This window comes from Lactuca serriola, chromosome 8 (genome assembly GCF_051521515.1).
Source record: "Lactuca serriola cultivar US96UC23 chromosome 8, Lser_US96UC23_V15, whole genome shotgun sequence".
NCBI lineage: Eukaryota > Viridiplantae > Streptophyta > Magnoliopsida > Asterales > Asteraceae > Lactuca > Lactuca serriola.
The window spans coordinates 70,813,976-70,831,807 of NC_136415.1; the positions used below are offsets into that span (position 1 = coordinate 70,813,976).

The window sequence follows — 17,832 nt, forward strand, 5'->3', positions numbered from 1 at the left end:
ACAACAAACTTGAACATCACAACAAAAATCCAACATCCCAGCAAAATTCAAGCACAAAAACTTGCAGAAAACGGGAACGAAAAGTCACCTGTAGGGAATCTGGGAATGTAGGGAATATTGGTGGTTTCCGGTTGAGTGGTCGAAGGAAGCTGGCATCGTCGAACAGCAGATCGGAGTGATAGCAGCAGGTCGTCGATGGTTTTTCTTCATGCGGAAGCGTTCAATCGTAGGGCAAAATTAGAAAGTATGTCAATTTTTGTCCCGGTCCGGCAAATGAAAAGGGAGGACTGAATCAGCTCCAAAGCTTGGACCAAGTCCATGATCGTAAAGACCATATCAAACATGCTGATTAAATTTTTTTGGACCGAGTCACCTATCAGACCCAATTAGAAGCTAAATCAAACAACCCCTTATATAAAACAACACATTTTTAAAAAAATTTGATGGCCAGAAACCATCACACTGAAAAAGAAAATTTGACTTCAGGGAAGCAATTGATTTTTTAATGATACGAAAATTTTCATACAAAATCGGTATCTTGAATGTAAAGCAAGTCATGTTTATAAAATCACTTCCTTAAAACACATTTTATATAAAAAAAAATATCATTAATTATAGGAGGATTTAGAATTTATCATCAGAAGTACTTGTTATATAAATAAAGCCACATTTAAAAATTTATCATTGATCATTATGTTTCAAATTCTAATAGAAGTAAAAAAAACAATAAAATTGAAAAAAAAAAGCTGATTTAAAAAGATTCGATTTCAGCTTTTAAACATTTTTGGCCCAAACCAAACCTTTAACTGAATGTATAATTGAGTTTATTTTAATTTTGAAGAAAATGATTTAAGTTTGAGAAAAAATAAAAACCACGGCTTTGGTTCCAGTTCAATCCCGGATTGACTAAATTATAGTCAACAACAACAATACTGAAAAATACGGGTGATCTTATTAACCGACAAACCTAAGGAGTAAGGACACATAAAATTATATGTCCTACAAGTGTTGGGCGATGTGACGTATAAGTTACCTTCCTAACTATCATATGTGTATATCATTACCACCAACTTTCTAATAAAATTATTAATAATCGCTTCATATTCATAAGCAAAAGAAATAAACTTTTAATAAATAAAATATTCATTTTAATAAGAGCCTAGTATTTTATGATTACTGAGATACTTTAAAATCTTGCCATTTATGTACATGTGTGTGTCTTATTGACAGAGAGGAAGAGAGAGGAAGCAACTCAGATTATTAATTTAGCCATTCACTTTGCTTTCATCCATTAAAGTGATTAAACAATAAGGATTACCTTGCAACCATCCCAAAGTTGATTTGCATTGATGTTTTTCAATGTTAGACAACAAAGGTCCCCTGGTGGAAAACTTTTTGGCATTATAACTAATGAAAGTGGAGTCACAACCAATAGTTTCTTTGAAACATATTTCTGACTCAAATCAATCCAACGAAGTTTCTTCATGTTTGCAGCGACTTGAAGAACATGTTGTGATTCGACACTCCAAAAACACGAAACACCTATAGCTTCAATCGTGTCAAGGTTCTGTGATTGTGAAACAAAATGGTGTCAACATCGAGTTCAAAATTTTTCTTTATACATACATATATATCATGAAAAGGTAGCCTAATATTACCATCCTTACATCCATAGAACATCTTTTTAAAACATCTTCCACTTTCCAAACTCTACTATGTTTTTCAGGATTCTTGGGGTGTTTCCTTCTAACAATGTAGTGTGCCATTTCTTGTACCAAATCATGCATATCAAACTCTCCATCTTCTGTAATAGTTATGAGAGCCTTTTGTACCAACACCTTTATGCCTATAACAGGGTGAAAGCCACAAGCATCTAGCATCATCATTCTCTCTTCATATGTATACCGGCAGGATCCCCTCAAGAAACATGCAATGTCTAGGAACAACTCTTTCTCATCCTTTGTAAGTCCATCAAAGCTGATTTTTAGCTTTTCCACAATATTGGTATCTGGGATCTTTTTCAGTCTGGCTAACGCACTCCTCCACTCGTTAATGCCTTTGTCACATAGAAAACAACCAAGAACTGTAAGTGCTAACAGGAGCCCACCAGCATAGTTAACAACTTCTTTTGAGAGTAGCTCATAATCTTCTATACGTTTGTCACCCCGAGGTGCATGCTTGCAGAAGAGAGCCATGGCCTCAACATTTTTTAACAAGGTAATTTCGTGTATCACGTCGACTTTGTGAATATTTAATAAATGCTCATCTCTAGTTGTGATAATTATTCGGCTTCCTTCACCGAACCAATCATGTAATCCAGCCAATGCTTTTAGTTTTTCAATGCAATCGACATCATCAAGAACAATCAAGACCTTTCTATGGCATAACCTACTCATTATCATTCGTTTTTCTTCCTCAACTCTCCCCACCTGCACTTGCTTTTGTTTCAAAATACCATAAATAATTTTTTCTTGTAGTCTTTCCAAACCATTCTTACTTGATTCCTCCCGGATATTTTGTACAAAGCAACAGCCATCAAACTTCCTGGATATTTCATCATAAACAGAAGATGCAAGAGTCGTCTTACCACCACCCCCAACCCCCCATATCCCAACCATGTGCACACCACCCGATCCAATTCGTAACTCCGATTTCAAATCTTGGACACGAGCCGTTATTCCAATTAGATTGCCATTTGTACTTGGAATTACTAGTTTTAAACTGTGTGAAATTTGGTCAACAATTTCTTTAATGACCTTTGCTTCATGCCTACACATTGATACACATGGATATATAACACATGCTCACACTGACAAAAGAAGTAATTTGTTTCATGGACCATTAAATGAAGAAAACGAGTCTAATGACCCTTTATATCTAGTCAAAATAAAATTTGTAAAGTTAATATAACAAGTAGTTTGTAAACCTTTTATTTGTAAACATTGAATAGTTTCAAACAGCAAAAAGTGAAGCAGGACGAATTTGTTGTTGTAGCTTGAAGTGAGGCGTTAAGTACGGAATAATAATTACTAACATAGTAACGTCTATCATAACTTAATTTAAGGTTATCCATAATCCTAGGACTTGAGACATCTATTCACTTAGCAAACTGAATAACTGATCAATTGATGTATTCAAGCCACAATTTATCACAGTCATCAGCATTATTAAAATAATTAAAACATTTGTATAAAAAGCTTATAAGATACAAGTATAAATGTGTTGTAGATCACACATATTTTAAGCATAAAAAATGAAAAAACAAAGAAAGTTACCCGTTGGCAACATGCTTGGGATCCCATCCAGAAATGTTACTTGCACCCACAAGTGCTTTTCTCCAAGATTCAACCTTTTTGTTGTTCTCCAACTCATGCTTGGCCAAGGCTTCATGGTATTTCCGGCTTTGTTCTCGAGGTGCAGAGAGCCATCCCCAAGGGTCATCCACAAAAGCTTGTCTCCAAGATTTAATTTTCTTCTTGTTCTCCAACTCATGGTTGTCAAATGCTTCTCCGTATTTTCGTTTTTGTTTTCGTACTTCAGAGGGATCCACGTCATAAAATATGGGCATAACAATTTGGCCTTTCGTTTTCTTGCATTTCATAATACATGCAAGTTCATCTAAGCACCATGAAGAATCTGCATAGTTTTCAGAGAATATGACAACAGCAATCTGAGATTCTTCTATAGCCTTCAAAAGGGATGGACGGATTGAATTGCCCCGAGGAAGTGTTGGAACTTTATATATATAAAGGAATTGCAAGTTGGCAATTTCCTTTGTATCCCACATTGGTGGGGAGAAGAAACTTTTGAGGGTTTATAAGCTTATTCCCTTGGTAAGCCTTCAAAGGCTTTAGTGGATCAAAGGAATGGGCCAAGCCCAAGCGCGCGCCTAGCCTAGCCTAGCCTAGCACTAGCCGACGCCGCGAGTGCGCGAAATGGCGCGATTTAGGCGCACTTTGCACTGAGCTGAGGAGCTTTTATTTTTGGTGAGTTCGGGTCAAGCCGATTTGAACGACCCGGTCAAATGGTTGACCGACGTTGACTTCGTGAAGGATAAGTCATCGGGGCATTCTAGAAGGATCAGGAAACGGCTTGCTTGGAGAGCAAGCTGTCGCCCTAGGGTTTCTGGGGCCGGCCTGTGGGGGCCCGGTTTATGCCTTCTAGGGTTTCGATACCTATAAATATAGCCCCCTAGGAGCCATTCAGAACACACACGAAATCTGAAAGCTCTCTCCCTCTCACTGTGGTTTTTTCTTCTAGTTTCCGAGTAGTCGCTTTGTGTTTGTCGATTTCCAGTGCTGTTGGAATATCGATCTAGCTGCATTAAATCCTGGGGTTTAACTCTGTTGCTTACAACCAATACAAGTGAAGTAAAAACCTTTAAGGACAGGAATCTGATCCGTGTAGTTGCTTCAAGATCAAGTCAGCAATCAACAGGTCGGTTTTACTTTTCTGTCTTGTGTTTAATTCGTCCAATAACAGGACAGTCTTCTTCTACCTTTCTTATAATCAGATCTAATCGAGAAGGATAGATCTGGTTTCGGACGAAACTTGGTAAATTTAATAATAATAAATTGAATTTATTATTCACAACTAATCGACATATAATTCACAATATTATTTGTCGGTTTCCTTGCGTGTCTCTTAGTTTGATATACAACAATCTTAAAGGTTTTTATACTTTGTGATCGATCAACAGACTAACAGACACTACTGCTAGCCTCCACTTCATAAACCAAGAGTTTGCCAAACTTGACCAATTTGATGGTCAAAACTACACTCGTTGGGCCGAAAAGGTCAAGTTCATGCTTCATGTCTTGAAGCTCTCCTTTGTGTTGGACCCAAAACTGCCACCAATTCCAGATAATCCAATTCCAAAGGAAAGGGAATCTGTGGACCCAGCGGTCATTGCAGAACTGGAAAAGCAAAGGATTCTGCGTAGAGAATCCGAAGAATTGTGTGTGGGTCACATCAAGAATTCCCTATCTGATCGGCTCTATGATCTTTACTTGCCGGTCAAAGATCCAAAAGAGCTATGGAATGCGTTGGAACTTAAGTACAAGGCACATGAGGAAGGTACTAACAAGTACCTTGTGTCCAAGTACCTTGAGTTTCAAATGGTTGATGACAAATCGATTATGGAGCAAGTGCATGAACTCCAAGTCATGGTCAACAAGTTGAACGCACTCACCATCTCTCTTCCAGAACTCTTTCAGGTTGGTGCGATCATCGCAAAACTGCCACCCTCATGGAAAGATTTCTCTAAGAGAATGATGCACAAGTCTGAGGACTACTCCTTGGATGATCTGATGAAACACCTCCGCATTGAGGAGGAAACTCGCATCAGGGACAAGAAAGGTAAAGTTGGACAAAGTGTGCATCAAGTGTCAGCTGGGAGTTCTAGCCACAAAGGCAAATCTGGGGGTCAGAACAAGAAGAACTTTGGAACCAAGAAACAAAGCTTCAAGAAACCGGGTCATCAGAATCCTAACTCAAAGCCAAAAAGAGCCGGTCCTTGCCACGTCTGCGGAGAGATTGGGCACTATCAAGAGAATGCAAAGATCGCAAATCAGTACCGGTTGCACACGCAGTCGAGAAGGTGACTGACATGGTGGCCAGCGTGAACCTTGGAGAGATTTTCATGATCTCCTATCTTACTCGAGAAATCTATGCTTGAGGTTGGTTCGTGGACACTGGAGCCACTGTGCATGTTTGTGGGCATCGAGAAAGCTTTAGCACCTACCACCCCATGCCACAAGGGACGGTTGTCGTCTGTGCTGACGGCCACAGAGTTGAAGTTCTAGGAAAGGGTGATGTTCGGTTGAAGTTCACACGTGGTGAATGGGTGACTCTTCGAGATGTTCTTCATGTTCCTACCATCTCGAAGGGTTTGGTTTCTGCGGACAAGTTTGACAAGGGTGGGTTCAAGATGGTGCTTGAGAGAGGCAAAATTATGATCACTAAAGGCAGAAGACATGTTGGGAGGGCGAACAATACTTCGGGAATGTATCGCTTGTGTCTTAGTGATGAGGGTAATGTGAGTGTTCCTAGTGTTGAGTGTGGTGTTTCTAGTGTTGCTAGTGTGTCGGGTGTTGGTAATGATGTAATTGATGGATTGGTTGCTAATGTGAATGAAGTGAACTTTTCTGGTTATATTGTTTGTTCAATTTCTTTATGGCATAAACGTTTAGCTCACACTAATGTTAAAAACATTGAAAAAAATGCAAACTAAAGGTATGTTAAAATATGACACAAAAGATTTTGAAAAATGTGAAACATGTGTAAAATCAAAGTTCACTAAGAAACCATTTCCATCAGTTAAGAGAAACACATCTTTACTTGAGTTGATTCATTCTGATATATGTGAGTTAAATGGAATCCTTACTCGAGGAGGAAAAAGGTATTTCATCACATTTTGTGATGACTTCAGTAGATATCTACATGTTTATTTGCTGAGATCAAAAGATGAAGATTTTGATGCATTTAAACGATATAAGGCTAAGGTCGAAAATCAACTTGAAAGACACATCAAAATTCTTCGCTCTGACAGAGGCGGAGAATATTTCAACCAAGAGTTTGACACATTCTGTGAAGAGAATGGAATCAAACATGAGAGAACATCACCATACACCCCTCAATAGAATGGTTTGGCTGAAAGGAAAAACCGAACTCTTTGTGAGATGGTCAACTGTATGTTGAACCAATCGAGTCAACCAAACAATCTGTGGGGGGAAGCACTATTAACTGCTTGTTATGTTCATAACAGGATCACTAGTCGTGTGATTCCTACAAGCCCTTATGAGTTGTGGAAAGGTAGAAAGCCTAACCTAGACTATTTGAAAGTGTGGGGGTGTGTTGCTTATTATCGGACTCCCGATCCTAAGCAAACCAAATTGGGAGCACGAGCTAATAAGAGTATATTTATTGGATATGCTCAAAATAGCAAAGCTTACCGATTACTAGATATTGATTCTGGTGTTGTTGTGGAATCCAGAGATGTGGAATTCTTTGAGGACAAGTTTTCTAAGGATGAAGAAAACTCTAGTCATACAACACCTACAAGTACCTCTCGAGAAATACTCCCACCTCCTCCCATTGTGGAGGAACCAAGGAGAAGTACTAGGGCTAGAATTGAGAAAACCTTTGGAGAGGATTTCTATTCTTATTTGGTCGAAGGAACACAAAAGAAAGTGACGAGAGAGGTCATCTTTTCAATTAATTTGGATGATGATCCTAAGACCTTTACTGAAGCCATGACGTCTCGGGATGCTCCTATGTGGAAGGAAGCAATCAATGACGAAATGGATTCAATTATGGGTAATGGAACTTGGGAGTTAGCTGATTTGCCCAAGGGGAGAAGACCCATAGGATCCAAATGGATTTTCAAGAAGAAATATCATCCTGATGGATCCATATCTGCTTATAAAGCAAGGTTGGTTGCAAAGGGCTATAGGCAGCGAGAAGGGATCGATTATTTTGATACCTATGCCCCAGTTGCTAGAATTAGTTCAATTAGAACTCTCATAGCAATATCAGCTTTGAAGGGATTGTACATTCATCAAATGGATGTGAAGACAGCCTTTCTGAATGGTTATCTCAAAGAGGAGATTTACCTGGAGCAACCTGAAGGCTTCGTAATACCTGGACAAGAAAACAAAGTATGTAGACTTGTTAAGTCTTTGTACGGGTTGAAACAAGCTCCTAAACAGTGGCATGAGAGATTTGACACCACTGTGACTGCCTTTGGTTTTCAGCACAATAGTGCTGACATATGTATTTACTCAAAACATACATCTGATTACATAGTAGTTATATGTCTTTATGTTGATGATATGTTGATCATTGGCACTCACCTAGAAGGTATTCTTGAGACGAAGAAATACCTATCCTCGAACTTTAAGATGAAAGATCTTGGAGAAGTAGATACTATTCTTGGTATCAAGGTGAAGAGGACAGGTGGTCAGATTTCTCTGAGTCAATCTCATTACATAGAGAAAATTCTGACAAAGTTTCAACATTTGAACATTAAAGAATTTAACACTCCTTTTGATTCAAGTGTGAAACTTAAGGTGAATTCTGGTCGAGCTGTAGCCCAACTAGAATATGCTAGTGCATTTGGGAGCATGATGTATGCTACTCACTGCACGCGACCTGACATCGCATTCGCTGTAAGCAAGTTGAGTCAGTATACAGTTAATCCAGGGACGAAGCACTGGAAAGCAGTGGGTAGAGTACTAGGATACCTGAAAAGGACAAGTACTTTTGAATTGACATATTCATCATCTAATGGAATACTTGAAGGTTATTCTGATGCCAGCTGGATTGATCACACCAGTGATTCAAAATCCACAAGTGGTTGGATTTATACTCTAGCTGGTGGTGCTATTTCTTGGGCGAGCAAGAAACAGACATGCATAGCTCATTCAACGATGGAAGCTGAGTTGATTGCCTTAGCAGCAGCAGACAAAGAGGCAGAGTGGATTCGAGATCTACTTATGGATATACGTTTGTGGGATATTCCGATACCTTCAATACCCATGTAATGTGACAGTGAGGCCACACTGTCTAAAGTATATAATGCGGTATATAATGGGAAGTCAAGACATGTAGGTCTGCGTCACAATTTTGTGAGACAACTAATTGAAAGTGGTACCATCAAGGTTGTCTATGTCAAGACAAGTAGGAACTTGGCAGATCCGTTTACCAAACCTCTGACGAGAGATTTGGTTACATCTACCACGAGAGTCATGGGTCTAAAACCACAATAGAATCGTTTAGTGATGGAAACCCAACTTGACATTAGTGCTCCTAATTTTCAAGTTTAAAGGGTAACAACGAAATTACTAACGATAGAAGGTACTATCATTCATGATAGATCTATGTGAGGTAGGATAGTGCGTCGTTGCCGAGAATGAGGTTGAGTTACGACTCTTAACGTAGTTTTGGAGACATCTAAGCAACGAAGATGTTGTAAAACTATGCCTATATGATCTAGAGGTGGTGCCGCCTCAAGTGAAGATTAGTGGTTTATCTTCTAAAGGGTCATGAAAAGGATTTATAGCGCATGGCCATAATAGCGCTCAGGGAGAACACAAATATGACTTGTGATGTGTGGGGGTAAACCGGAGAGGTCATTAAGGTTCATGGTTTAAACCTATAAGGATACCATTAAATCGGTCTCTTCTTGTTTGTTCTCATTAAACTAGGGTTTAATCTTCGTGACACCCAAGTGACATCATCTGTCTGAGTGAAAGGAAACTTACCAACTTGGTGGGGGATTGTTGGAACTTTATATATATAAAGGAATTGCAAGTTGGCAATTTCCTTTGTATCCCACATTGGTGGGGAGAAGAAACTTTTGAGGGTTTATAAGCCTATTCCCTTGGTAAGCCTTCAAAGGCTTTAGTGGATCAAAGGAATGGCCCAAGCCCACGCGCGCGCCTAGCCTAGCCTAGCACTAGCCGACGCCGCGAGTGCGCGAAATGGCGCGATTTAGGCGCACTTTGCACTGAGCTGAGGAGCTTTTATTTTTGGTGAGTTCGGGTCAAGCCGATTTGACCGACCCGGTCAAATGGTTGACCGACGTTGACTTCATGAAGGATAAGTCATCGGGGCATTCTAGAAGGATCAGGAGACGGCTTGCTTGGAGAGCAAGCTGTCGCCCTAGGGTTTCTGGGGCCGGCCTATGGGGGCCCGGTTTATGCCTTCTAGGGTTTCGATACCTATAAATATAGCCCCCTAGGAGCCATTCAGAACACACACAAAATCTGAAAGCTCTCTCCCTCTCACTGCGGTTTTTTCTTCTAGTTTCCGAGTAGTCGCTTTGTGTTTGTCGATTTCCAGTGTTGTTGGAATATCGATCTAGCTGCATTAAATCCTGGGGTTTAACTTTGTTGCTTACAGCCAATACAAGCGAAGTAAAAACCTTTAAGGACAGGAATCTGATCTGTGCAGTTGCTTCAAGATCAAGTCAGCAATCAACAGGTCGGTTTTACTTTTCTGTCTTGTGTTTAATTTGTCCAATAACAGGACAGTCTTCTTCTACCTTTCTTATAATCAGATCTAATCGAGAAGGATAGATCTGGTTTCGGACGAAACTTGGTAAATTTAATAATAATAAATTGAATTTATTATTCGCAACTAATCGACATATAATTCACAATATTATTTGTCGGTTTCCTTGCGTGTCTCTTAGTTTGATATACAACATTTTCGTTTTTGTTTTCGTACTTCAGAGGGATCCACGTCATAAAATATGGGCATAACAATTTGGCCTTTCGTTTTCTTGCATTTCATAATACATGCAAGTTCATCTAAGCACCATGAAGAATCTACATAGTTTTCAGAGAATATGACAACAGCAATCTGAGATTCTTCTATAGCCTTCAAAAGGGATGGACGGATTGAATTGCCCCGAGGAAGTGTTTCGTCGTCCTTATAAGTGTAAATCCCATCTCGTTCAAGAGCCATGTAGAGATGATCCACAAATGTCTTGCGAGTATCTTCTCCTCTGAAGCTAAGAAAAACATCATACTTCCATGACTGAGAAGAAATGACTGGAGCTAGAGCAGGAGAAGATGATGATGAAGATGCCATCGATGTGTCAATTTGTTGAGATAGGAAGGCATGTGGTTTGAGCACATCAATGTAATGAAATTTATATAGAGAAATGTGAGTTTCCAATAGAACCTGTTATCATATATAGAAAACCTCGTCAGATTACCACGTACAAAATCTAACAACTAGTCCCTACATTCTTTTTTTTTGTCATAAAAACACCTTTGAAAGTATAATACAAGTCATGATTCAAAAGATAGACATGAATCAGTTTAGGTGATGTAAGTTAGTTTACACACAATCACATTATACAGATTAATCTTTTACTTTTAATTCTACATTGAAATTTTTCTTAAAAGACATGGAGGAAATTTCCCAGCATCACCAAACTTTAGCAGACTCTTTTCTTAGAGACTTAGGTGTCGTTTGTTTTGGAAGTGGTTAAATGTCTTTTGTCTTTTTCCAAGTTTGTGGAAGAAGACGTGCACTTGCGAAATGTCTACCCGCCAGAAGGGAAAAGTGCTAAAAAAGTACTTTTGTAGAAAAACAAACGAGGCCTTAGACTCTTTACTTTGCAAGATTGTACTTCAATTCCATAGGATTTGTTCCTTAATACCTTCTTTCAAGTTGAATCGATTTGACTAAGTGAATGCCTTTCATTCCTCCACCGCTTGACTATTCTCTCTCAATTCTCTAAATAGGTTTAGCCATCGAGTAGATGTAATGAACAAATAGTTATAATTCTCTTATATATTTACATCGTGTTTTGTAGTTTCAGCATTTGGCCACCACACTTCTGGATTGTACGTACATTCCCACCCTAAAATTATATTTCATCAATTATGTTATTTGCCAAATAACTTATAGCCCCAAATTTCAGCATTTACTCCAAATACATATACACCGCTATTTGACTTACCCTTCCATACAACAAGATACGGAATATATCAAATAATAACTTAGGTTGTATTTACATAATTAGTATTTCAAAATTTGTAGGTATTACAGTTCTCCCGCCTTGAAACAGATTCTGTCCCCAAAATATGACAAGGGAAAACAACTCAGGCTCATCTCTCCTAGTTTCATCTTCAAATTCTCATGAAGCAGTGTCACCTCTAGTAGTTTCCTAACAAACATAATCTAATGTCTCCTCATCTCTAGCATCATCATCCTCCAGCAGAAAATATCCCACATTATTGTTTCCTAGATTTCATTCTCTTTGGATCACAACGGATATGTACACAGTTATAATTTAATGTCAACATCTATCTCTCACAGATAAAGCCTTCATGATTCTTCACCAAGTCACTATTATATTACAACTTTCACAATTATACCATTTATTATAAAATTCACTCATAATCATCGTTCGGTATAAGTCCTTTAATTTACCATCATATAAACATACAACCCTAACCTATTAGTTTCATACCGCTTATCTTTACAAACCTGCCTGCCCAAAACTACAGATGATATATGGGTCTACATCATACTTCCATTAAGCCTAAGCCTATGACTCCATCTCATTTCAGTTACCACTCAATATATATTGAGTGGTCAATATACTATAATGGTTTGTCCATCTAGCCCCTCACTCTGTAATAATAGTTCATTTTACCCCTTAATTTTATTTTAGTTTTAAATAAATTTTATTTTTTTAACACATATTTATTTCTATTAAACATTACAAACATTTATATATTATAAACCATAGTAAAGTTTAATACAAACCATAGTTACTAAAATATGATATGTTTAAGAACAACTAATTAAACGAAAGGGTTTTATAAAACATTTTAGATAGATAGTGATCAATTAGGTAAACTTCTAAAAAAAATTATCATAGAGGTTAACCATTGGAGATGCAATTTAGTTAAAGGTCAAAGATAATAGATAGATGATGTGACAATAACTTTAAGTGATAACATAGGTTTACCATTGGAGATGCTCTAATTTGAGTAAATTAGATGAAAATACGTTTCTGACAATCCAGATCAACACTATTCTTAACTTGTTATAAAAATTGACCAAAAAACTTGTATAAAACTGTATTAATACTTCAATTTCTTTATTGATAGCTTATACTTTATCAATTTATCAGTTTGAGGAACATACCTCAAATTTCCAGCAACACCAGACTTTAGTAGACTCCCTTTCTAAGGTCTTTACATTGCAATCAACTTAGTTTTGCAAGCTTATACTTCGATTTCTTCCTTAATTTCTTCTTTCAACTTGAATCAATTTGAGTTAGTGGATACCTTTCTCCACCGTTTCACACATCTCTCTGTCAACGAGGGAATAATGAGAAAGTAATTATATAATTTCCTACATATTTATTCTAAGTTTTGGAGTTTCAACATTTGGTAGTCACACTTCTATATTTGACATTTTCGCCTCCAAAACCTAAAAATTTCATAAATATCAAAAAATTCTATTTCATGCTAATTTGTCAAATAACCCAAAACTTAAAACACCTCTGAACAAGGTTTTTAGAATTTTTTTTACATGACTTACTATTTGTCTAAGGCAGTGTTTGGCAAAAAGCTTATTTCTTATTAGTTTATATAATAAGTTAGATTGAGGTAATTTATGAAAAAATGGCTTATTAGTGGTTTCCCACCGCAATAAGCTATTTTTCTCCAAACACTTTTTTAGCTTATAGCGGTGTGTAACCGCTAATAAGCTGATAAGCTCCTTAAATAAGCTTAGCCAAACATCCCCTAATTCTTCCTTAAAAGCTTGTTTTTGCATAAACATGCTTAATCATCTATCCACTTACCAATTTTATGTTCTTTTTCTATCCATTATTTTAATCCCATTTCAATTTTATCCTCTTGTTCATACTTAAATTATAATTTTATTATTCTTTTACTATTTAATATGTACAATTAAATATATACAAAATACAAATAAATACTTTATTAACTGCATAATCAAAGTTAGAGCCACTAAAAAAAACAAGAAATCTGTTCCAACCACAAATTTGAGATTCTTGAATACCAATTATGTTTGCATATGAGTTTTTGAATCTATTCTACTTTCCAAAATTGATGGAAAGAACATTCTTTTGAAAACGATTTTATCTTGGTAAAATTGTTGACAGTTAGAAACAGACAAATTTAGCCAAAATTCTTAATTAGTTACCAAGAAATAGAGAAATTTTAAGGAAATGACCCAAATAACCAACAAAATTGCAGTTGGGACTTCATGGGCTACGATGTCGTGTATTGGGCTGCGATCTCCCCTAAAGCCCATCTCTGTTAAGTTTAAGTCTAGTGCACTAGTAAGATTCATCATACTTAGTTGTCACACAACGGTGGCAAATAATCTGTTATGAATCATATGGATAATAAGTATTTTCTGGAAAGTATCTTATTTTAGGAAATTATCTTGTTTCAGTTTTTAAATTTGGTAATTAGGATCATTTAGTATTTGAGTCGATTTGGGTGATCTTGTTTCCTAATTAGAGTCGTTTGTTTATCCCTATTTAAAGGGTAGTCGTTCATGAAATAAAATTATGCTTGAAGTCAATTGTTTTTAATATCTTAGAATAGTTTAACCTAGTCTCCTCTCAATAGGAGATTAGGTGTTAGTAATACTCACGGCTGTAGGAAGCACAACAGGTCCTGTCACGAGATCTAGATCCCGGGTCATAACAAATTTGGTATCAAAGCCACTCGTGATGGCGACTCCTGCAGAAGATTTGATGAAAAAGTTGGAGGAATTCATGATTCGACAGGAACAGAGAAATAACGAGATTAAAGGGGCGATTGCAGACTTACAAGCTAAATATGTGTCCCTGGAAGAAGGTTTGTCAAAACATACAAACTCTAAAAACAGATCAGAAGCCAGCGTGGAGGAAGAAGGTGAACAACAATTTGAAGACAACAACGAACCCAACCAGGGTAGAGGCAAGGGTATTAATTTGGGCGCGCAAGAAGGAAGGGGATTCATATCCTCAACAGGGGTAGGACGGGGACGAGGAGAGTTTGGGATAAACCCTAACAACGCAGGGAAGGGGTTTGGAATAAACCCTAACAGCACAGGGAAGGCACATGAATCGGAATCATGGAGGAGTACTTACCAACCGAAGTTCAAATATAAGTGGGATCCTTTAAAAGGTGAAGCGTCAACACATAATCGAAAAGTTGATCAAGAGCCTATGTATCAAAGGAGGACAGAACCAGAACAGGGGTTCAAAATATGGGACGAAACTGATGAAGTCAATGGGTATAAAGCAACTAGGGTGCCGAGATTTACAAAGATGGAGTTTCCAACTTATGATGGCAAGGACGACCCCCTGGCTTGGCTACAGAAGTGCGAAGATTTCTTTGAAGAACAACAAACTCGAACTGAAGCATGGGTTCGTCAGGCAACCTTTGTTCTTCAAGGCAAGGCAAGCGACTGGTATCGGAATTTGAGGCGGATGAAAGGACAGCCAACCTGGAACGAGTTTGTGGAGGAGTGCAAAATTCGTTTTGGGCCTCCGATGAGTATGAACCCGCTAGGAGAACTAACGCAACTCAGGCAAACCGGCACGGTGGAAGACTATTGTGCAAGTTTCGAGTCTCTATTAGGAAGAACGACCGGAGTAACTCCAGAACAAAGCATGTGGCACTTTTGTGCGGGGCTAATAAATGTGATAAGATATGAGGTTGAATTTGCGAGACCCATAACTCTATACTATGCCATGAATCTAGCTAGAAAAATTGAGCTAAGGGTGGCCGAAGCAGGACAACCAATAGGGGTCGGGCCTACGGGAAACCAAACCTCGGCTGGAAGCCAAAAACGAGAGTCTGCAGGAAAAGGGGGAGCTGGAAACTACAAAACTGAAACACTAAATCCGGCCTAAAAAAAACTAACGGCTGTAGAAATGGCAGAGAGGCGGGCAAAAGGCTTGTGCTTCAACTGTGATGAAATATTCTCGATTGGGCATAAATGTGTCAAGCTCTTTTGCATCATGATGGACAATGAGGAAGATGACGCTAATGGATGACTATTGAGCTTGAGGACAAGCTCAATGCGTAGGACGGGAGTAATGTTATGAATCATACGGATAATAAGTATTTTCTGGAGAGTATCTTATTTTAGGAAATTATCTTGTTTCAGTTTTTAAATTTGGTAATTAGGATCATTTAGTATTTGAGTCGATTTGGGTGATCTTGTTTCCTAATTAGAGTCCTTTGTTTATCCCTATTTAAAGGGTAGTCGTTCATGAAATAAAATTATGCTTGAAGTCAATTGTTTTTAATATCTTAGAATAGTTTAACCTAGTCTCCTCTCAATAGGAGATTAGGTGTTAGTAATACTCACGGCTGTAGGAAGCACAACAGGTCCTGTCACGAGATCTAGATCCCAGGTCATAACATAATCAGTATAATCTCATGCCCAAGTAATCATACTCCACTCTCATTCAGCCGTACAAATCATAACAAGTATATAAACAAGTTACCAAATAGCAACATGCCAACTCTCAGGCATTACTCAACTCATTAGACTTTGCCATTTCAATCCTCGACTGTGTTACACTAACACTTACCATTACCTTAATTCACACATGTATCTTTTAACCTATTATGCTCCTCGTCTCCTCGAACCTTTCAGAATAAAAGTTTCGCTATAATCACTAAAGTTTGCTAATGAACCTTGTCAATTTATAACTTTCACCACTTACACCTAGGGTTTAAACTAGCACCTAGGGATTTTGAAGATAGCTTGGCCCAACCTCCCCTGTTTTTCATAGCAATGAAGATGCATATCCTACATGGAAAATAAGAATGTGTAGCCTAAATGATAAGCATGAAAGCATAAACTCCACAATAAATATAAATGTACAAATTTTATAACATGCCTTTCAGCTTTCACATGTTAACACTACCTCAACCATTAGTTGACAGAACCTGCATAATATATCAAAATTTTGCTTTATATGCCCTTCAATCATAATCCAGCACCTTTGGTTCTATCTATCAATTCCAACCAAGAACATTATCGTGTGAATTACAAACACTTTCCCCTACCCTATCCATGTTGAAATTATCAGTTAGCTTAATCATGATGCATAAAGTTTCAAGTTCGAAGACCATATATACCTTCCATCATATGTTAACACCAATCTATCTTGTGCCAATGCTTTAGATGATAATTATGTTTTAGGTGGACCCATGTTTACACCAAAAGAGCATTTCCATCATTAACCGGACTCATTTTCAAACACTCAAACACATCAACTGATAAGTGGTTAACAACTAGTAACTTTTATTTGATTATAATGGTATGTACTTATCATGAACTTCCCAGGTAGTCGGTGCTTTAATTTGAACGTAGCAAAGCAATATATGAATTTAAATAGTGCCAGGCATACATGGATTACTCAATAAACACACACTGGGGACCAATCCCCTTTCAAAGCATCGATTAAATGTCCTCATCCTCCTGTTAGACTTCTTTTTGTATACACATCATTAGACTTATTCCCCCCTAATTACATTCGTTTATAACACACATAACAACATATTAACTTCAAAAAAAAATGTTTAAGTGACTCATCTAGCTATACTAATTCAAAAAACTACACAACTTTGACTAAATTAGGTCAAAATAACATTCCAGATCGTCATTTTTCTTAGCTTATTGGTAAAAATCCAGTCTATAACTTGTATAAAACTTCATTAACACTTCAATTTATTTATTGATAACCTATAATTTATCAATTTATGAGTTTGAGGAACGTACCTCAAATTTCCAAACGGAACTTTAGCAGACTCCTTTACGGACCGAAGTGTGGGTCGGCAGGTCTACGATACGCCTGCTCGTCTTTCATTAAGCCCAAAAAAAGCTGTGGCGGCCCAAAAGCCTTGAAACAGCCCATTCTCTTCTGGGCCCATGGCTTCTACAAATTAACGTGGGCTTCCGTTCAAATCTATGGGTTATATATATTCGAATCAATATCGTTAAAAGATAAGCTATATATCTTTGAACTATATATTCGACAAAACTGCAAATTTGGTCCTTGTGGTTTTCAAAAACCCTTAGATGGGGTCCAAAAAGTTTCCAACTTGCATGGAAGGTCCAAAATCAAGGTTTTTCTTGGTTTTTGTTCCAAAAAAACTTAAAAAGACGATTATGCCCTTTTATTTTCTTTTTTGGATTTTTTATAACTATTCTAATGTTGTTTTAATTAAAAAATAAAGAAAAAAGAAAAAAATATCTCCACCCCACCCTCTCTCTCTGTCTCTCTCGCTTCGTCTCTCTCTCTCTCTCTCTCTCTCTCTC

The 17,832-nt window shown here is 37.6% G+C and overlaps 2 protein-coding genes and 1 pseudogene across 2 annotated transcripts; 1 reads left to right on the forward strand and 2 right to left on the reverse strand.

Moving 5' to 3' along the window:
- Positions 1-681: 681 nt before the first annotated feature.
- On the reverse strand, positions 682-3,787 carry LOC145067005 (disease resistance protein Roq1-like). Its single transcript, XM_079014235.1, has 4 exons — positions 3,276-3,787; positions 1,659-2,769; positions 1,319-1,567; positions 682-705 (listed from the first exon to the last, which is right to left on the reverse strand). Exons 1-4 carry the CDS (start codon positions 3,785-3,787, stop codon positions 682-684), a joined length of 1,896 nt encoding a protein of 631 aa, XP_078870361.1.
- A 1,018-nt stretch (positions 3,788-4,805) lies between these two features.
- Positions 4,806-5,603, forward strand: LOC145067006 (uncharacterized). The gene has a single exon (XM_079014236.1). The coding sequence runs from the start codon at positions 4,806-4,808 to the stop codon at positions 5,601-5,603; it is 798 nt and encodes a 265-aa protein (XP_078870362.1).
- Positions 5,604-10,191: 4,588 nt separating this feature from the next.
- LOC145067007 (toll/interleukin-1 receptor-like protein pseudogene) lies at positions 10,192-10,596 on the reverse strand (annotated as a pseudogene).
- Positions 10,597-17,832: the final 7,236 nt, after the last annotated feature.

Excerpts from the sequence above, each read along its gene's own strand:
- LOC145067005 (XM_079014235.1), bottom strand. The coding sequence starts at position 3,787 with ATGTGGGATACAAAGGAAATTGCCAACTTGCAATTCCTTTATATATAT. Across the intron at positions 1,568-1,658 it reads GTTCTATGGATGTAAGGATG|AACCTTGACACGATTGAAGC; the intron begins GTAATATTAGGC and ends TCACAATCACAG. Across the intron at positions 706-1,318 it reads AACTTTGGGATGGTTGCAAG|AATTTGAAACATAATGATCA; the intron begins GTAATCCTTATT and ends TACTTCTATTAG.
- LOC145067006 (XM_079014236.1), top strand. The coding sequence starts at position 4,806 with ATGCTTCATGTCTTGAAGCTCTCCTTTGTGTTGGACCCAAAACTGCCA.